General features: G+C 35.2%; 2 protein-coding genes across 2 annotated transcripts in view; one reads left to right on the top strand and one right to left on the bottom strand.

The window, feature by feature from the left end:
• The first annotated feature begins 1,031 nt into the window (after positions 1–1,031).
• Positions 1,032–5,068, top strand: LOC117107684 (tail-anchored protein insertion receptor WRB-like). The gene is made up of 4 exons (XM_033249413.1): positions 1,032–1,296; positions 2,710–2,875; positions 3,117–3,184; positions 4,119–5,068. Exons 1-4 carry the CDS (start codon positions 1,207–1,209, stop codon positions 4,338–4,340), a joined length of 546 nt encoding a protein of 181 aa, XP_033105304.1. The 5' UTR covers positions 1,032–1,206; the 3' UTR covers positions 4,341–5,068.
• The window catches only part of LOC117107683 (DDB1- and CUL4-associated factor 6-like), a 23,005-nt gene continuing 8,146 nt past the window's right edge, over positions 5,019–19,877 (bottom strand). Inside the window, exons 2-15 of the mRNA XM_033249412.1 lie at positions 18,885–18,946; positions 17,515–17,685; positions 16,198–16,302; positions 15,754–15,867; positions 15,191–15,326; positions 14,509–14,735; positions 14,112–14,202; positions 13,123–13,979; positions 12,289–12,347; positions 9,987–10,131; positions 9,570–9,726; positions 8,846–8,931; positions 8,161–8,266; positions 5,019–7,767 (exon numbers count right to left, since the gene is read on the bottom strand). Coding sequence (XP_033105303.1) covers positions 7,718–7,767; positions 8,161–8,266; positions 8,846–8,931; positions 9,570–9,726; positions 9,987–10,131; positions 12,289–12,347; positions 13,123–13,979; positions 14,112–14,202; positions 14,509–14,735; positions 15,191–15,326; positions 15,754–15,867; positions 16,198–16,302; positions 17,515–17,685; positions 18,885–18,946 — 2,366 coding nt within the window. The 3' untranslated portion in view covers positions 5,019–7,717. The remainder of the gene's footprint in view (positions 7,768–8,160; positions 8,267–8,845; positions 8,932–9,569; positions 9,727–9,986; positions 10,132–12,288; positions 12,348–13,122; positions 13,980–14,111; positions 14,203–14,508; positions 14,736–15,190; positions 15,327–15,753; positions 15,868–16,197; positions 16,303–17,514; positions 17,686–18,884; positions 18,947–19,877) is intronic.

Below are 19,877 nucleotides of genomic sequence, written 5' to 3'. Positions count from 1 at the left end.
TGGCAAGGTGTAAAATATCCATAATGGATATCAATCTGCAATCACTGTCTGATAATTTCCAACAAAGTTCGTACCACAGTTAGGCCTATTAAAAAACGGTTAGAAGATCTGGAAAATTATAAAGTTTGGTGGAAAGCTCCGACACTAGCATTTTGAGGGCCTTTCAAACTCATAATTCGTAAATATTCTATTTAAATTTTTAATTAAATTGGATTTTTTTAGGAACCAGAAGATGTAAAGTTTTGTCTCTAAATTTACACATATGGATGTGTAGGCCTAACAGATAACATTCTAGATCAATCTGTAATCATCGGTTTTTTCATACCACAGTTATTAAAAATCAACGGTTAGAAAAAGCAAATATAAAATGCAATGCATATCGGATTTTGCGGTAATTAGGAACGATTTTGTGAAATTTTAATTTTTTCTCATTAATGACGTTCTGGGAGTAAAATCTCAATTGAAATTAATATAAAGCAATACAAAGACCTTTAAACTGTCTTGGCCTGTCATGCATGTGACCTAATATATTATTACAGAATTTGAGGCCTACTTTGTCGAATCAATAGTTTGGTATTGTAATTGATTCAAATCTTTAAAAAAAAACCAACTTGTTACTTAAGCAATTAAAAATTAAGAAATTGTATTACTTAAATTAAATGCAAGGAAGTAGGCATGCCCGAGGATATAACCAGCCTAAAACAAAGATAATAAATAGCAGAAGAAGATAGAGCAGCTTCCCAAAATAGTGGAACATCCGGTCGAAATGCATTGTGGATACACGGAGAAAAATGTTACTGCATCCGCGCGGCGGCGCTATATAGTAATAATAAAGGCGCAGCTCTGGCTCGTTTGTTTCCTGTAGTTTCTCCACTTAGTGAAATGTTCAAATTTTACTGCAACCGCTTGAGGGCGAATGTTCCATCGATTTTAATGTAAACAAGGTCTCGGATCGTAATCTTGAAAGCTTCGATGAGGGCAGTATAATAGAAGCAGTGGAGTATATTGGCCCTAACGGCCGCCCATACAAAAGCATCTATTACTGTAATCAATGAGCAAAAAAGATCAATCAATCAGCACTGTATTCCTAGAATTCTTCATCGGAGCTAAAAAACATGGATTAAAAAGACAGACGAAACAGTAAACAATTACCAAAGGAGAGTACTCTATTGATTGTCGAAGGCACCGTAGGCGTTTCATATAAACATGGCTCCGTACATTGACGCGGTTGTTGTTGCCTTCCTAGTTTTCATGTTACTCTTGTTTCAGATATGTATACCATTCTTTGTCAAAAAGGTAAGTTAAAATGAGAACTGGTGAATCAAATATACACATTTTTTTATTTTTATTTACGGGTTATTGTATTACAATTAACACCCAATAAACAATAGGTTAGGTATCGTAATTTCTAGGCTCTCATTCATACCATTCAACCATAAAGATTACCACGGCTCAGGACTGGTGTCGCCATGCCATCCGGGCAAAACAAAGACTAAGTAGCAGGCCTAGGACTATAGGCTACTTCAAGCGTCAGTGTTGTTGCTATGTCTTGTCCGGGGCCAGACTGTTTTTTTACATATGCCTTGTTATGTGTAGTATTACCTTTTGAATTCATCCATGTGTCGTTTTCTTCTGTTTTGGGATCGTTTTATCTAGACTAGGCTACAGTACCTTAAGCTAGGCCTGGCCCTAGGCCTACCTTGATAACGAGACTTATGAAGCCGAAGCGTGTGTGCAGCCTATCCTCCTTCAGTTCGTTCCTATGGGGAGAAATTTAGCGGGTGATGACGCCAGTGCATTTCCAAACGGGATTTAAATTTGTTTAACGTGTCTTCCTCAATCACATGGCTTGGTAGATTATTGCAAATGTTGCACAGAGCATTAGTAAAACCATTTCTTTTTTTGAATGAGGTATTATAATTTTTAGTTTATGGCCTCTAGTTTTGGTCTAGTCGTTTTTGATTTTGCATTATTTTGTGATCGCCTTCCAATCCTACCATTATTAGTATCAGGTCTGCTAGTAAATCGTTTATTTTTATTTATTTATTTTTTTTTTCAAAAATGAAGTGCTTGTTTTATTTATAGTAATAAATCACATAATATAAATAAACACTTGCCTATGTTTTTATAATGACTAGGATTACTTAATTTAACTAGAATAAAACAAAAGTGACTTCAAATAGAGAAAGTGAGGCCATATTTACTCAACGTTTGACGTTATTAAGTCATCATTAGGGATATTTCTGATAATGACTTAAATAAAGTCGAAACATTGATTTAAATATGGCCTCATTTTCTCTGTTTGGAGTCACTTTTGTTTTATTCTTATAATAATAGTAATTTATTCGAACGTACAATTTTACATCAGTTGAAGGACAGTGCATTCAAAAACAACAAATTCAGATAGACTTAGCAAAACAAGAAAGTAATTTGTAAAAAAAATGAGATAAAATCAGAATTAATCAGAAACAAAATTCTGAGTGAAGCACTGAGTAAATCAACAAACCAAAGGACAAAGAAATTTGAACATAGTGAACCCTTTTGGTTAAGAACTAAAATATAAAAAAAATCAAATATACCACATTTCTAATGCATTCTTAGGCCTATTGTCTTGGGGGAAGAGCTCTTTTTTTACAAATTAAATTGTTATTTGTCTGTGACTAATTTAGAAGGCAAACATTGTAAATATTCCAATATTTTATTCTTGAGATTTTGAAGATTGCATTCCGAGTCAGCAGTAAAGAGTTGGATCTACAAACCAGTCTTTTGGATCTTCAGTCAGAAAAAGATCAAGTTGATGTGAAAGAGGAGTTTGCAAAATATGCCAAAATTGAACGTAAAATAAACAAAGTTGTCACAGAACTCAAAGAAGCAAGTAAGTCTAAATTGTACAATGATTTAATAATTAAAAGTTAATAAGATAACAAAAATAATAATAAATACTGTTAGCTAATTTCAATTTCAGAAATATTTCAGAAAATAGAACAGTGCTTGAATATAAGAACAAATGATTTTATGATTGTATCAAGTTTCTCTTCAAGGTTCTTTGTTCAGTTGTATGAAAAAGTGTCTGATAGGACTCTTGAGCCATAAACAATGTGTTTTTATCTTTACAGGAAATGCTCGGCGGTTTGATATTTTCAAAGTGAGTTGGATCTTAAATTTGGCTGGTAAATTTTTATGTGTAAGTGTACATTTTACATACATTCTAGAGTGCAGGATAGCTCAGTAAGCTAACTTGTGGTAGGCACTGTGTATTGGCTGGGCCATGGAGATCCCTTTCGACCTTTGATCCCTTGTTCAATCCCATCAAGCCATCACACATACACTCTTTGTGTTTCAGCTGGAGGGCTCAAATGCAAAGTCTTTTGGAAGAATCCACCATGGCCAGTGTGCATATTAAGCCACATTCATACAGAGCCATGTTACCGCATTATATGTATTGAATAGGGCAGGGCTAACCCCAGCTGCAATATTGGGGTTACACAGTGTTCCATCTCGGACCTAGTAATATTACCACAATATTCCCATTACGGTGCATTGCGGCATGTGTCTGAAACGAAAACCAGTCACATTCGACTTTTTATACATTGTTTAGTGAACCCTCTGACCACCAATAATGGTGATTTCAAATAAAAAAAATTTTTTTGGTCCAGTTAGCTCACCTGCCGTGCTACCAAAAATGGAAATTTCATTTAAAAAAATCATATTTTTTAAATTTTAATTACGTCCTCCACCTGAAATATCCAAAATAAGATAGACCTATTTTCTTCCTAGTATATAGGCCTATACAAATATATAAATATTGCACATACTAAAGGTAAGAATGTCAAGGAAACTACTATAAAGGCTAGCCTTCAATACCATTATGATATTATTTAGGCCTTATAGCAATTGTTTTAGAAACAATAACAATAAAGGACGCCTTCAGTCTGTGGTGACTAAAAAGATTAACCAATGCCTCTCTTACTGTATGGGTACCATTCATACAGAAAGGCGTATATTACGGCGATACTACTGCAATATTGTTAGTGCCTCTGTCTGAAAACGGCTTTAATGAATGCAGTCCAGGATTGCCTAAAATATATAGATTAACGGTTTTCTTTCTTTATTTTCAGGCTGTGGGATTTGTGATAATGATATGGAGTTATCGAACCTCACCTCTTGTAACCTTGAAAGAAGAATGGCTTTTCCCATTAGCTGGTATTCTCGCCTTCCCAACTGGACAATCTGGCTCCATTGGCATCACATGCTGGGTTCTTATTTGTAAAATAGTTATCGAGAAAAGCAATGTAATGAATAAATTAAAAACAATTTCTGGAAAGAGTAAACAATACTAAAAAAAATTCTTCCAGGTAAACCTCTTTTTTTTTGTACAGTATGTTTAAATTATTTCAGTCTGGGACTCTGGATACTAGACTTTGAGTGAATATACTATGTTTGTACCTATGTTTATAATATCGTTACCAACAGTTATTGGCTGTTTAGCTAATAAGGAACAGCTGGTTTTAAATATAGTCCGTTAAAATGCAGCAAGTTAAAAACTGACTTAGTGTTTGAACTGTGTAATTTATGGCTTGTTAATGAAAAGTAGGATCTAACTGTGCATTATGGTATTTATACACAGTACACATATGTATATATAAGTTAACAATGGATATCTAATTATATAATGTGCTAAAGTGTTCATTTTATGAGAATATTTTTGATACTATAACCTCTGAGACATTTAAAATACTCTGGAATAAACACCTGCGGTAAAGAAATATTATATATTAAGTGTATCTATTTTAGGCTTTTGAAAGAACAGTATGTATTGTATTTTGGCTGCTGTAATTGTGATTGTATTGAGGTCTTCTTGGAAAGCAGTGCTTGCAGTGATTTAGAGTTTATTCTTGTTAAAAATGTCAGTAAATAAATACAATTTTATCAAAATAAAGCCAATCATAGGTTTGGCTATAGTGCTTCAAGTACTTAAAACCGAGTACAGTATACAAAAATAACTGAAACTGACAAAGTTTTGGTTTTAATTTTTTATTGCAATTAAACATTCCATTCCAGCTTCTCATGGTGTAAATGTCATTTTTTTTGTTTTACAATTGTGCAACACAGCAAGTGACACATATCTTTCTAATTTAAGAATAATTAGTGTGTGCTTGGTTATATTATTGCCCTGAGAAGGGAGGTGGTTTAGATGAGGAACTAACAATGCAATATAATACTATATAGGCAGTCATATAAAACACAAAACAGACATAGTGTATTACATTGGGGGCAGCACATCTGTAGATGTTCATATTCTTTTCAATTGGTCTGATAATGTTCTTCCTAAGCACGGTACTGAATTTTCTATTGATCATTACAGAATATTATGTAACATTACTATAGTATATTTTATGAAACAAACTAGTAATTTTTTTTGCAAACCATCAGTCATAGTGTGTTAGAACGACAGGGAACAGGGTGTGAAAGTGTTGGCGTGGGGAGATCTATTTTAGTAATGGTTGTCAAGGCTCTGTTGTATTAGTAAGGGGGGGGGGGTGGCCTTCCTACTAATAATTTGCCCCGAGAGCCCATAGGCATTAATATGCCACTGTGTTGCATCAGGTGGGAATGTAGTAAAAACATTGGCATTCTTTAAATCTAAGAAACCTCAAAAACCCAAATAAAACTTTGAATTACCCATATAAAAAGATGATACAAGCTCTGGCAGAAGCCTTTATGAAGTTGGCCCTCAATCTTGAAAGAAGATTGTACAGCAAGTAGATTTTGATGATTTACAACCTTTAATGCAAAAATCTTTAAAATGAGTTGCCAATTGTAATTGCAGGTGCCCTGTTTTGCCACTAAATTTTAAAATTTCAATGCATGTCAATGTTATGTATTGAAATCAGCGCTACACACTTATCTATTCTGAAAATGTTGTGCCCCCGTTTCAAAAATTCTGGATCCGCCTTGATTGGTGAGCTAGTGACTTAAAACTTCACAGTAATGATTTCAATTCGTATTCCGTGTATTTCACCGGTTAATTGCACCAAGCACTTAGCGGGTTGTCGACCGTTCAAGCAAGTGTTCGCTCATGTTAAATACTGTGTAACGAAACTACTCCGAAAGTAAATTTAAACTTACCCCATGGTCAACCCATTCTTTCTACTGCTGCTATAACCAGCGCACATCGCACAAATACGCACATCGCAGTATACGCAGTAACTTATATCCGTACCTAGGCTGGTTTATTCAACATTATTTCCCCGAATAATGGTAAATTTACAAATCAAACGCATAGCTATGCTACTAGCCACCTTTATGGCACCAATGATGTGATGTTATGCTGATGGATTGACTGGTGAAGAAGAGCTGCAACTAGGCCTGGGCTGTAACCCTACTGAATTTTGCGCTCTAGACTGTAGACAAAACATTTGGAAAACAATTTAAGGCCAACTCAGACAGCGTCGTACGACGCAGCCCGACGCGATTCATCGTCGGGGAGAGTCTTGAGCCGTCGTGAGAAATATTAAACATGTTTAATATTCTACGACGCGACTGCCCCCGACGCAACCATCGCGTCTGCATTTAACTCACACAGACCCGACGCGACAACAAATCGCGTCTAGCTGCGTCGTACGACGCTGTCTGAGTTAGCCTTAAGGTTGATTTGTCGTCGTCTCCGCCTCCATGGTCTTTCCATACACGGTATTCTACCCAGCAATTTGGTGGTCAAATTTGTCACAAATAATCCAGATGGTAAGGTAATTAGGGTATTGTTTGAGTGGTTTTAGAAAGTGTGTACCGGTGGTAAATCGCACAGATGTTACGCTTTAATAACAAGCACTCATGTAGGTGTTTACTTAACACAAAAGATCAGGCTGTCGTCCTGTCATCTGAATACTATAGGGTAATCTCAGACGTCCTTCAATATCCAATCTGGTTATCATAAATAAAGTCATGAAAATAGCCATCATCTTAAAGTACAGATCCCCAATGGAACCCCAAGATTTTATGTTTTTACAATGTCAAAAAATGACATGAATGTTGACATCTAATGTATACTTGTAGTTTTTCACAATTATGTCATGCTGTTAATTTTTACAACGGATCATATGCATTTTATCAGAATTTCTGTACGATTGTATCATTTTTAACCATTTTATTTTTAATATTTAACATTTTGATAACGTTGACTTATGTATGTTTATATATACAATATTATTTAATAAAAACTCTGAAATTGTTCAGTTTCTATACTGTGCATTTAAATGTATCAGGGTTTCATGCATATTAGTAAAAGGTAAATATAAAATAAAATTTAAATATAAAAAAATTATAAATAGCTTGGAACCCTGAGTTAAACAACAAAGAATCACCTACAACTACAATATTGTAGTCTCGGGAATCACTCTAAACATAATCATTCATTTAATATTGCACATGTAACAGCAATTAACCAAGTAGAGAAATTGCCAGGGATACTAACAGCATACCACTAACTTAGAACAGCAGACTTGCATTTAAGAACTCTTTGAAACATAAATAGTCTTCAATTTGATTGCTAAAGAATTCTGTTTTGTGAAACCATGTATTTCTATATGAAATTATAAAATATCAGAATTTATATCGTTACATTGATTTTCTGTTTTATGAAGATAATGCAATTCAACTACCGATAGGAGTGCCTAACTGAGCATGTGTAGTGATACGGTTCAGTCAGGTGTCCGCATCACGAGTCATCATCACTACTGGAAGATTCTGTGGCTCGTTGGTTTCGACCTAAGAAAACACATTGGCATGTTTAAGAAATGACAACCTTTTGTTTTCATGAAAAATTAATAATTTGGAAACTGTATTTTTTCGCAGCCGTTAAATGTTTCAACTTTTTTCTTTACATAATTGAGGGATTCTAAATTCATTTACACTTTCAAGGCTTTATTATAATTAAAAACATTGGGAGATATTAATTAATAGGCTATAAAGATGAAATTGGCTGAAGACATTATTTACACCAGCACAAGAACAAACGAACATTGATTCAAATACTATTGATGTACAAGTGTTACACATGAATTTGATATGGAAAAGAATGATTAATTAATCCACCAAGCTGGGGTCCTGACAAATTTTGGCGAACTTGAAAACTTACTTAAGTTGAAGTTGTGAACTTACTTGATCTAAGATTGCGTAATGTTGACATCATACGCAGAATAAATGAAGGTGGGACTGTAATGGTATCCCTTGTTTCTTCCAACATCAACTCGTTCACACGCATAACCTGCAAATAATAACAGAAGACTGTCCTTACACTGTAACTGAAGCATTTAGCAACATATTACTAAAAAAATGTTATATAGTAGTTTTATAGTAAGTACTATACTCATGAAGAGATTTAAAGTTTACACTATCAAATTTTATGTGACAAAAAAATGTGTTGTGCCCATATATGGGTACGATGACATCTTATCACATATCAAATTGTATCAAAAAAAGTTGAACGTGTTCAACTCTTATGCTCCATCACATTTTATGTGATGCTTTTTTGATGAAATTTGATAGTGTAGACAAAGCTTAATAAATCACAAGGGGTTTAAATAAAAGCACCATCTTTTTAAAGACATTTAAGTTAATTTAATCATCCAGAACAGAAATGCAGACTTTTTTCCCCAGGATATTTCAACCCTGGATCCCAACTGGGGGCTTTTGGTTGGCTCCCGTACGAACAGGCATGTGCTCATCCTACGTTACCACTTATAAGTAGAATTGTCTTCTGGTCTACAGATCAATTCAACATCAACCTCGTAGAGAGGATTTATATGTCATGCAAATTCGAAAGAATGAATGATTCATGTGATACCTCTTCGGCATTTGTTGGCCGACATGGTTCGTCTGCTAATGGTGCCCAGAGTTTGATGTCGTAATCAATGCCACTTGTAGCGAGAACTGAAACAAATGTTTTAGAGGCATTAAAATCACGTAACAAGCTATCTTACATGCTTGTGTTATAAATGTATTATACACTAAATTGAATAGATTAGAAGGCTAGATGTTTTTATTTTTCATTTATTTCAACTTTATTTGGTGAGGATAATCCTTCAATCTGGACCAAGAAAGCCAGCTGATTTGCAAGGGGCCCTCTATAAAAACAATTACAAACAACAATTACAATCATACTAAATTACATCATATTAAAATTACATTAAACAATAACAATAATATAAATATTTAACAATAAATTTAAATGTATCTAATTAAGTCTATGACTAAACAAATTATTAGAATACTGTTCTTTTAATATACAGAGTATTATTAGAATTATATTAGTATGTGCCAAAACCTATAAAAGGATAAACCTCAGTGTGAACACAGACTATTGCTTGCTGGTATGCCATGTAAACCCTGTTACAATCACTACATGGTCACTACAGTGTTTTCACTGCCATTGTTCATAGCTGTCCCTGATGCAATCGAAAAGGTTCCCTGATTTGATGAAAAGCAGTCTGCTGTAGTGTCTAGTGATTTTATGTAAACCATGCCTCAAGGCCAAATATTAAGTAATGGCATATAAACAGTCCACTTACTGGGTTCATAAGGATGAGGCTGAACGCAATTCACAACATGTCTATCGCCCTCTAGGAGCATGAGAAGCTCTGTTGTGTGACGATCCCAGATGAACACATGTCCACAATCAGAACCACTAAGTACAAGGTTGTCCCCCCAAAATCCGGCTTCCTTAATCTGTATTAATTTTAAAAACAAAAAACACAATTTTGTTATACATTATGGCAAGTTGAACGGTCGCGGATGAAGCAAGAGCACCACAATCTACAGGGGGGGGGGGAGAAGAATATTTTCCTATACCTTTGGATATATCATACCATGGTTCTATACATGGTTAACTTTGTGCTAATGCTATTAATTACTGTGTTGTTTTCCTGTTGGCGATATTATACTGTTGGCAGGTTTGTACAAACTGATATTAAATCAAAAATTCTCACCATTGTTCTTGAATTTCTATGACCTCGGTATACATTTTTGACCTTTAGACTGGTTATACTCCTAATTTGCTCCTTTTCTTTTTCTCTTTCTTCCCTCGCTTTCCCAAGTAATGCTTGTCTAACTCGTTCTCCTCTGCTTTTCATTCTGAAAGAAATATCACAGCAATAAAAATTATTTAAATGTATAATTGAATCAATTTAGTGCTGTAGTGTGACATTAAAACTTGTATGTTACATAGAACTTTTATTAAGAAAATTCAGATCATTACAAAAAAAAATTTATGCAAATTGACATATTTATTATTATAAACTTGGCATAGATGACTGGTTCAGATAGGAAATGCAATGACAATTTAGTAATTTAGTATTTATTTTCGTTTCATTTCTTTAGGCACCAGGACCAAGGATATGCCAATCAGGAAACTTAATCACTGTCCTAATTGGCATATCCATTAACGACAGGAGACTGAATGGACCAATACACTGGGGTAGCCCCCTGCTCTTCTCGATGGATGTACTAGGTTCTTTAAAGTGCACACAAGCCAAATGTGTACACTCGGCCAACAGTTTAAAAATCCTTATCCATGAAGACTTGTTCCACCACCGGAGTCATTGGCGAGTGAGCCATTTGAGCCAGCAGTGATATTACAGCTGCAGGTTACGGTGCCCCTGACTTATGGCAAGTCAAAAGGCCATAATATCAGTGCTGGTTCGAACGGCATACTGGCCTATGGTTCTGGTGTTAAAACAAGTTTTCTTGGACAAGGACTACAAACTATAGGCCCAGTATATACAATGGCTTGTGTGCACTGTAAAGAATCCAGTACATCCTTCGAGACGAGTAGGGGGAAACCCTGGTGTACTGGAACAGACAGCCCCTGTGGTGGACGATGAGAGTTGCTGGTACCAGGTTTCTGGGTAGCACAGACACAAAGTGACCCTTAGGGGCAAAGAAAGTCATTGATCGAGTTCCTAGTCCACATATCAAGCGCCCTGAGCATTTTATATTAGATGAATATGGCGCTATATAAAACTACACTATTATTATTATTATTAACTGCACGGCCAATCAACTCGCCAATTATAAACAAAAAAAAAGGTCATAAACAAAGGCAACCCTACATCCAAAGTTTTTACATTTTCAGTCAACCACAAGGAGGTTATATTTTCATTTGAGATAATGAAGCATCACTAATAATCCTATTTGAATTTCAAAGAACTGTCTTGTATACACATAATTTATATCAATATCTATATTATCTCTGATAATTTTCATATAATATTGCAGTCAACTGCACTGGAAATAAAGTTAAATTAAAATTTAAAAAATCCCAAAGTATATCCCTTAGGTATACTATATAATTATTTTTGAACTAAGCATTTGAGGCACGATAATTTAACAACCAGTAGACTGGATTATTATGTTGTAAGTTTATTCTAATACATTTTATTTGTAGATTATAGTTAAATAATATCTTAATGAGAGGACTTGATCCTGAGGGATCCAGGTCGTAGGTCGTAACTGATCTTACCAAGGAAGGAACATCTATTATTACTCAGTTTTACTGTAAGTGCCTGAGAGGAATTCCCCCCCCCCCCCTAAGTAAAAGATACATATTTAATCAAAATAGCCACTCTCAGTGCACTGGAAATAAGTCTAACAACACCTTGATGGAGCAAAAATGGAAACTCATGCAAGGCACGAGAATATTCATATACCGTGCAACTAAGGCTTGGAACAAACTTCTAAACCAAATTAACATAGAATTAAATGACCTCAAACTTAAACATTTTAAAACTTTGTTCAAAACCAAAAATTAATTAGGTCTCTCCAACCACCCTCTCTTCTCTTGGCTTCTTTTAATTTAAATTATTAATTCATTTAACTTGGTTCTTTTGTATTTTATCTAAATTTCTGTATTATTATTATTATTATTAATATTATGTTTTATTATTATTATGTTTTATTTTGTTCTACTTTGGCATTTTTTCTTTTCATTTCTTTTGTTGTTCATGTGATCCACTAGTGAGATCAGTGCTGCATCACTGAAAGTGTTATCATGTTAAAGGCAGAATAAATAAATAATAAGTGTGTAAGCCTTATCCAACAATTCAGGATGAATACTGTACTTTTTGGAGATTTGTCTCTTTAACAAGTAAGTAATAATAAGTGTGTAAGCCTTATCCAACAATTCAGGACGAATACTGTACTTTTTGGAGATTTGTCTCTTTAACAAGTAACTCATGCATATGATGTAAACAACTTGAACATTGTTATCTCCCAAAAGAACTGATTTCTCACCTCTTGGTTGATTTGTCTTCTCTAGAGCTTCCTACATCGTCGCCTTCATTGTCCATCACCTTACACATTAAAAAAAAAAACCAGACTAATCAATAGTCTCCAGATCCTAAACTTATAGTGAACAGACCAAAAAAGACTCTGAGTGTCTCAGTAGGCTAACACGGTCAGCAAGTAAAATAATAGGTACGGAGGTCAATGACTTAAGTTGTTTATGTGAAGGTGCCTTACTTAGTAAAATTAAGGACATAGCGAATGACCAAACTCACCCACTTAATAAGTTTATAACAATTAGTAAATCTGGCAGAATAATTCCAACTTTAAAACGTACCAACCGTCATAAATACTCATTTTTACCATGTGCAATAAGAGTCTTTAACGAACACTTTAGTAGATAATCTCATCATCAAGCCTATCTACTGTATTACATTCCATGCCATATTCCTCTCCTGACCTCACAATATAGTTCAACCTTGTTAATTCCATGTGTAATATATTTTTATATTTTTATATTCATATTTAATAATATATCTGTTATTGTTGTCTTGTATTTTATAGTGTTATAGTATTCGATTTCCACTGTTTGTTATCAACTCAAAGAAACAAATCTCGTATATATGTACCATGTATGACAAAAATAAATCTTGAATCTTGAACATATTGAGTTATATTTAAACTATGTTGGTTATCAGTGTCTAAGATAAGATATACAGATAGTATAATACTCACTCCAAGTATCGAAATGCATGCCATCGTGACGGGATTTGCTAATAGCATCATCTTAACAAATAATTTATGTAATACAAATAGGGTTTGCAAAAGAGTATTGTCCCTTACCCATCTTCTGCTTGTTCCAGGTTCTTGACTGCGATCAGAACTGTTTTCATCTGCACTTTGATCCTTTAATCCTTTCTTTGCACTGTCTTTCATTTTTGAAACATGTTTTTCAGATTCATTACTCCATCCTTTCTTTCCATTACTTTCATTCATTTTTCCTTTGAAATCATCCGAGCTAGAATCATCTGATTCGCCATCATCGCCTCCATCATCATCAATTTTTAAAACTTTCTTACTCCGTCTGGAACGACGAGACGATTCTGGTTCCTCAGCTGTACCATCCGATGTGGAACTGTGCTGGCTACACCTTCTCTTCTTATCTTCAAAGCCACTAAGGTCTGTTTTTGTCATGCAAGATTCACCTGCAGACTTTACTGTTGACAATGATGTTAAAGATGACGTGTCAGCATCCTCTGACATCATTTCCTGCCACTCACAATGATCTTCAGAGGAAGATCTTGCACTTAAATGAATCTCAGACTCCATTTGACCTCCTGAAGCAGATAATTCTGGACACATTGCCTGGTTCATTTTTGAATGTTCAGCACTTGCTTCTGGTTGGCTTGATGTGTCTGAGGCACTATCTGTCATTAAGGTTGCCTCCGCTCCTAATGAGCACGACCCCATCCTTAAGGATGTGGACTGTTGACTATCGGTAGAATGTCTGGATTCCCGCTGAGTGGATCGCACCCGCTCAGTCCTTGATTGTCTACTGGGTTCTTCTGTTCTGAAGGATGTATCTAACGATGTCCTCGGGAGATCAAGCAACACAGATGGCTGGCTACCTGCAGCATCTTCAAGCCAACGTGTAAAGAGCTCTGACATCCGTTGCATCACTGTCTGTGGAGACTGTGATTCTATCATAGAAAAGAATATATTGTATTTTATGGCTATTTTATCACATATAATATTAAAACATTCAATTTTTTTGTATTCCATAAATTAAAAAAAGATTTTAGAACAAACTTATTTTATACATCAACACTAACCTCCTGATTCTGCACGAGGGCGTGCTGTAGGACCTGTATCTGACCAGTCACCTCTGACACGCAGTCGTTTTACAGGATTAACTGGAGGCATCTGCAGTAGGAAAGAGTCATAAAGAAAAATTGCTATTATTTTCATTATAGTAGTTTTAAGGGATGTAAAACCATACAGTAGTTCAGTCCACCTTCTCTGTCCACCAAATTCTGTACCTACTTCATTTATGTTCTTAATCAGTTTTCCTTTGTATTATTTCAAATTAAACCATCTTCATTAGATTAACATCTTGCCACAATGAAGATCAACAGGACCTCCTGAGTTTTAAGTATCTAAACTAAGCACTGGTCTCAGCAATTTGTACTGATAGCATCTTAAACTAATATAGTATCAAGAATACTTTACTTCATCTTTATCTAGTAAAGGATTTCCTTTCCTCTCATCTTCTCCATCAAGCAACATGTCTTTAGTGTCGGTACCAAACAAGTAGATGTACTCAGAGGAGTAGCTAACTAGCATCTCCCGTCCGTCATGGCTGTAGCTGAGAGAAGTGGGTCTGCAGTATTTGGTCTGCAAGTGTGGTGGACTGAATCTACTGAACATTCCATGGATGCCACGCCCAGTAAAGTTACCTACGCAAACAATATTCAAAACCTCAAGTAATAACAGATATTAGAGATTTTATTTTCACCAGAGGAAACCATGTTGCCATCAATAACAAGACTACAGGGGGCCATAATTATTATATAATACTATTCAAAAACTGAAATGACTCAATTCTGTATCATAATAAAATAAAATTAAAAATTTGCTTCTTATAATAATTAACATAACATAATAATAATGTGCTAATTCTACTAAGAACTTATGGCTTAAAAATAAGCCTTGCCTGTGTCAGTTATGACTCATCAGGGTTTCTTATTGACACATTATCATGTTTTTATGTCTTTATTATAAAAAATAGGTATATTACATTCATTACTAATATCAAGTGTATTGATTGGATAATAAATAATACTGCATCAAACACATTTTATGTGTGGCCAAATAAAATACATAGTGCTTCATGAAAAAAGGCATCACAAACCTGAGCCTTTGGTCCCAAGCATTCTTCTGTCAAAGATACAGATTGAGCTGTCCGAACATCCAACTGCAAGATGATATGGGGTCACAGGGTTGACTGATAATGAGGTCACTGCACAGCGACAATTAATGAGCACATCCTAAAGAAGGGAACAATGATTCTCTAAATGTAATTCACTGGAATTCAAGACAGAGCAATAATTAAAAACCTGCAATCAATCTTGCTATAAACAATGCAACACTACATGACAAACAGAACAGTAAAAAAGTAAAATTATTATTATTATTATTATTATTATTATTATTATTATTAATATTATTATTAATATTATTATTATTATTATTATTATTATTATTATTATTATTATTATTATTATTATTATTTTTATAAATATAAATCAGTAAAACAGTGTTTTTTTAGTTTTTCAAATCTGGACCACCAATTATTTTTTCAATTTGGAATTAACTTTGGATTTTATTGTACACCCTATTGGAAAAGGTGGTTGTAGAGGGCATTAACAATAGGGCTGTAGCATTAAGTACATAAAACCTCGAAATGCACAGTACCTCTCTACACTCATCTTTAAGGCACTTGGTTTTCATGCGCAGGTCAAAGAACCTCACAGTGCCATCTTCACCACTGGAGATGAAGGAGTGCGGATCTTGTGGAATGGTGGCTAGCTGAAAAGTGACAGAAAATTAAACAAAAATGCCTGTAAAAATTGTAAAAAAAAATAATCAGGCAATCGTGTGAAATCATTGACACATCCCTAGACCATCCATGACTCGGTAATAAATAATGCTACATAAAAGCAAGATATTTTACTGTGATGTATTATCATGGTAATGTTCTTAATAATATTTATAATTAATAAGCAAAGGGCTTAAGTTCAGAGCTTAGGAGATTATTTTTTTATCATTTTTTTTCTATTTGTTGAAAAGGAGAAGTGTCAAAAATTATTTTAACCTGCCCTACAGAAATTATCTTATAAGTAAAATGAAGAACTGTACCTCATACACAGTGCCATAGTGACAATTAAACATGTTCATGCCGTGTGTATCCTCTCTTTCCAGCTCATTGAATGCTAGCATGCCATCCCCAGAACAAGACACCACCTACAGATATTTCAATTATTTCATTCATTATTTAATATTAATTCATTATCATATTTAATAATAATAATAATAATAATAATTTGCAATTTGTATAGCGCCTCCCAGCAGTTAACTATTTTTTTTTTTTTTCAGGGAACAACAGAGAACATGAGAAGAAGTCTCAGTGGTAATATCATCTACAATAATGTGAATTTCATCAATTCAGTGTCAGCAAGCTGATCTTTGTAAAGTCAGGCTCAGCAGATTGACCATATTTATCAAAAATTCAGGCCTACCCTATCAACCTGCTCTCTGCCACAAGCAACAATCATACCAGATTGTTTTCACTGCTTGCCAATAATTATAATTAAAAATATATTTTGGCCTATTAATGCACTTCCAAAGCCATAGAATCTAATAAGCTCACAATCAAAATAAGAATATAAAGCATTTCATAAATCGCAAATACTAAAACTGTTTACATTGCAACATTACTTTTTTTACAGCAATGAAATAGTATTTTGGGCCTCTCTATTACATTTCATCCCACACACTTTCAAGGGGTGGATTTAGGGATCCCCCACACTCCCATTGGAAAGTGTTAAAAAACAGAAAAAAAAAAGATAGAAAAAGAAATTATTGATCGTTAAAGATGTCTCAGAGGTTATTTCAGGGCGTAGAGAAAACAAAAAACCACCCCCTCCCCCCCATAGGACATCTCTGGATCTGCACCTGCTTGCATTTTTTTATCGCCAAAAAAATATATGTTTTTGTCAAAATTATTTTGCTATTTTTTTAACCTATCATCCTCTATTGATCTTTTAAGTATTAAAGTTTGCTCAAGGTATGTAACAGATCTCACCTGAAGTAGAGCATTACTTGAATGAACAGGCAAGGGATATATATTTCATCAGATATATCTGTAACAAGCATACACTATCAAATACCTAATCAAACATTGCCTTCTTTGTTGAGTTTGACAGACATACATGTGATAGCATATGCCCTGCTTCAGATTTCTTAACACATGTCACTATTTATATCTGTTAAATAGCTCTAGAATGCCATCGGATATAACTTTTCTTTAAAATAATAAACCTAGTGTTTCTAATTGTGACTTAAGTTTCTTTAGTTCTATTTCTGTTAGTTACTATCATCTTCATAATCATCTCCAAGGCTGCTGCGCACCACCATTCTAGTATTACAGGTTTGTGTGTAATTGATTTGTCTTACCAGTTTATCTCTGGACACAGGAATGTACTTAGCACAGAATATGTTGGCTTTGTGTCCGGATGTGATTGATGCCATTTTCGCTCTGGTGTGACCGTTAGTGACCACCAAGTTCTTGTCATCTGAGCCGGAGAGTATGGTTTCGCCATTATCGCTCCAACATATACTGTTGACCTGTTTTAAAATGTAACAAAAAAGTATTAGGACAATTAAAGTCAACTATGTTATGAATGTCAGCTGGAAGCAGGATGGCACAAGCTTGGTCCCCACCTTTCCATTACACAGTCCTGTGTTCAAGTCATGTAAAGGATTTATTCTCCCAATTTGAGCTTCAAAAATGACATTTAGAACACAATGCTTTATAGTACCAGATGATGAATTAAATTAAAGGTATAAATTATTTTTAAATTATTTTTCTTTTATAAATAGTTTGGGTGAACAACACAAACATATCAATACAAAATTATATAAGTACTGTATATGAAAACAAAAATAATACAATAATAGCATCTGCCACAGCCCAGGAAAGACAGTAACCACCAAGTGCTTTTTCGATTGAAGGCCAACTTGTACCCATGCCAATTTGTACCCACTTTATGTACAATCACTGACAGCTTAACAAATTATATTAAAGTAAAATAGTTTTATATTTTGAGCACTTTCAGTGTTCGATTGTTCATGATAATACTAGCATAAGTATTCAAGACCAGCGCTTAGTGAAAAAAAAAATCATTTTTGGTGCGGCGCTTATTCAAGTATTTACGGTACTGGCATAAGTAAAGAGTTATAATAAAAGAACCACTGAGTAATCTTGAAAGCCTGCCACTCACTGCATCGTAGGACGGTCATGCAACGAATCGAACACCGCTCCCTGAGAGCGAGAAGATGCGACACCGCCTGCTGACTGTCAGTGCCAGTCTGGCCGGATCGTCATTAAAAAAACGATCCTTGCGCACATGTTGTGGTGTTGCGTTCTCCATAGAATCACGTCAGCCGACAACCGTTAACCGGCAGCGAGTGCTTGGCTTTTCATGCATGAAATTAAACAATTATTTGCAACACCTAAATAATCTGACTTTATTGATAAATGTGGAAGCAGTGGCGCAATGAGAGCAGTTTGGCTTCCCAACCTTGAGGTCAGGGTTTCAATCCTTCGCTGTGCAATAAACGAACATCATTCCATGATTATGTATTATTATTTTTTGAAGCCATTAAACTCCAATTAAAAGTGGCAATACCTCAAGTTGTGCACACTTAGCTGTTTCTATATTGACAAATTTACCAGTAAAAATTTTTAAATTGTGAGAACACTGTGAGCCCTTAGGGCTTGGCAAGGATTCACTTTATCAATATAAATAGAAAATGGTACATACACAACCAGAGTGAACTGCAAGCTTGGTGTCAAGTTTCAATCGCTGCACAAAGTTAGCATCACCTGTCAAAGAAATATTCAAACTTAATATTCCCGAAAGTATCGATATAAACGTCCATACTCTGCAGTTTACAGACTTGAAACCAGATAAATTTTTTTGTAACACTTCTTCAGTGCAACATCATTCTATGTAAATGTTGCTCAGTAAATCCAGCACCATTACACTATGTTGTGCACAGTTTAGGCTGTTTGCTCATTTTTGAGCCACAGATGTTGTTTCAAACTGTGCGTACAGTTTGAAAACTGTGTAAAGGTTCTTTCAATAAAATGGAACATTTAAATTACACAAATCTTTCGTGATGTTGGTAGTCTATGAGTGAGATACTTACCTGGATAACCGACTAATTGCCATTGTTCCCAAAACGGAACACCCCTTCGAAAAAAAATGGAACAGTCCGACCCAAGGCGCCACGTGCGAACCGTCTCCCTAACAAACGTCCTCATTCCCTAAAGATCGACACGATCACGGCGAGGGTAGGAAGGGAGGGAAGGTTATCCAGGTAAGTATCTCACTCATAGACTACCAACATCACGAATGATTTGTGTAGTCTATTTCGTGAATACTTACCTGGATAACCGACTAATTGCCAGATTAGCAGCGTAAAGAGGAGGCGGGCGTGATCAGAAACCAGAAGACTTACCTACAGAGACGGCTTCAACGCAGCAGCCGCTACCGACGCCTGGGTCGACAAAACATCCTGCAAGTAGCAAGATGAAAAAGTAGTCTCCGATCTCCACCATGCCGCCGCCAGAATGTCGGCGAGGGGGACCCCGTGAAAGAGGGCCCAAAAAGCCACCGTGCCGCGAACCTCGTGCATGTGGGCAGGCGGAGGCTTGCGAGCCGACGCATAAGCGGCTTGGATGGCCGAAACCACCCAGCGAGCAATGGTATCAACAGAAGCAGGCCCATGGGGCCGATGTGTATAAGAGACAG

The sequence above is a fragment of the Anneissia japonica genome, unplaced genomic scaffold (genome assembly GCF_011630105.1).
Source record: "Anneissia japonica isolate Jap-2015-1 unplaced genomic scaffold, ASM1163010v1 scaffold5330_len1712360_cov203, whole genome shotgun sequence".
Lineage (NCBI taxonomy): Eukaryota > Metazoa > Echinodermata > Crinoidea > Comatulida > Comatulidae > Anneissia > Anneissia japonica.
The sequence above is the reverse complement of the archived record's forward strand: the minus strand, read 5'-3'. Positions and strand labels throughout refer to the sequence as shown.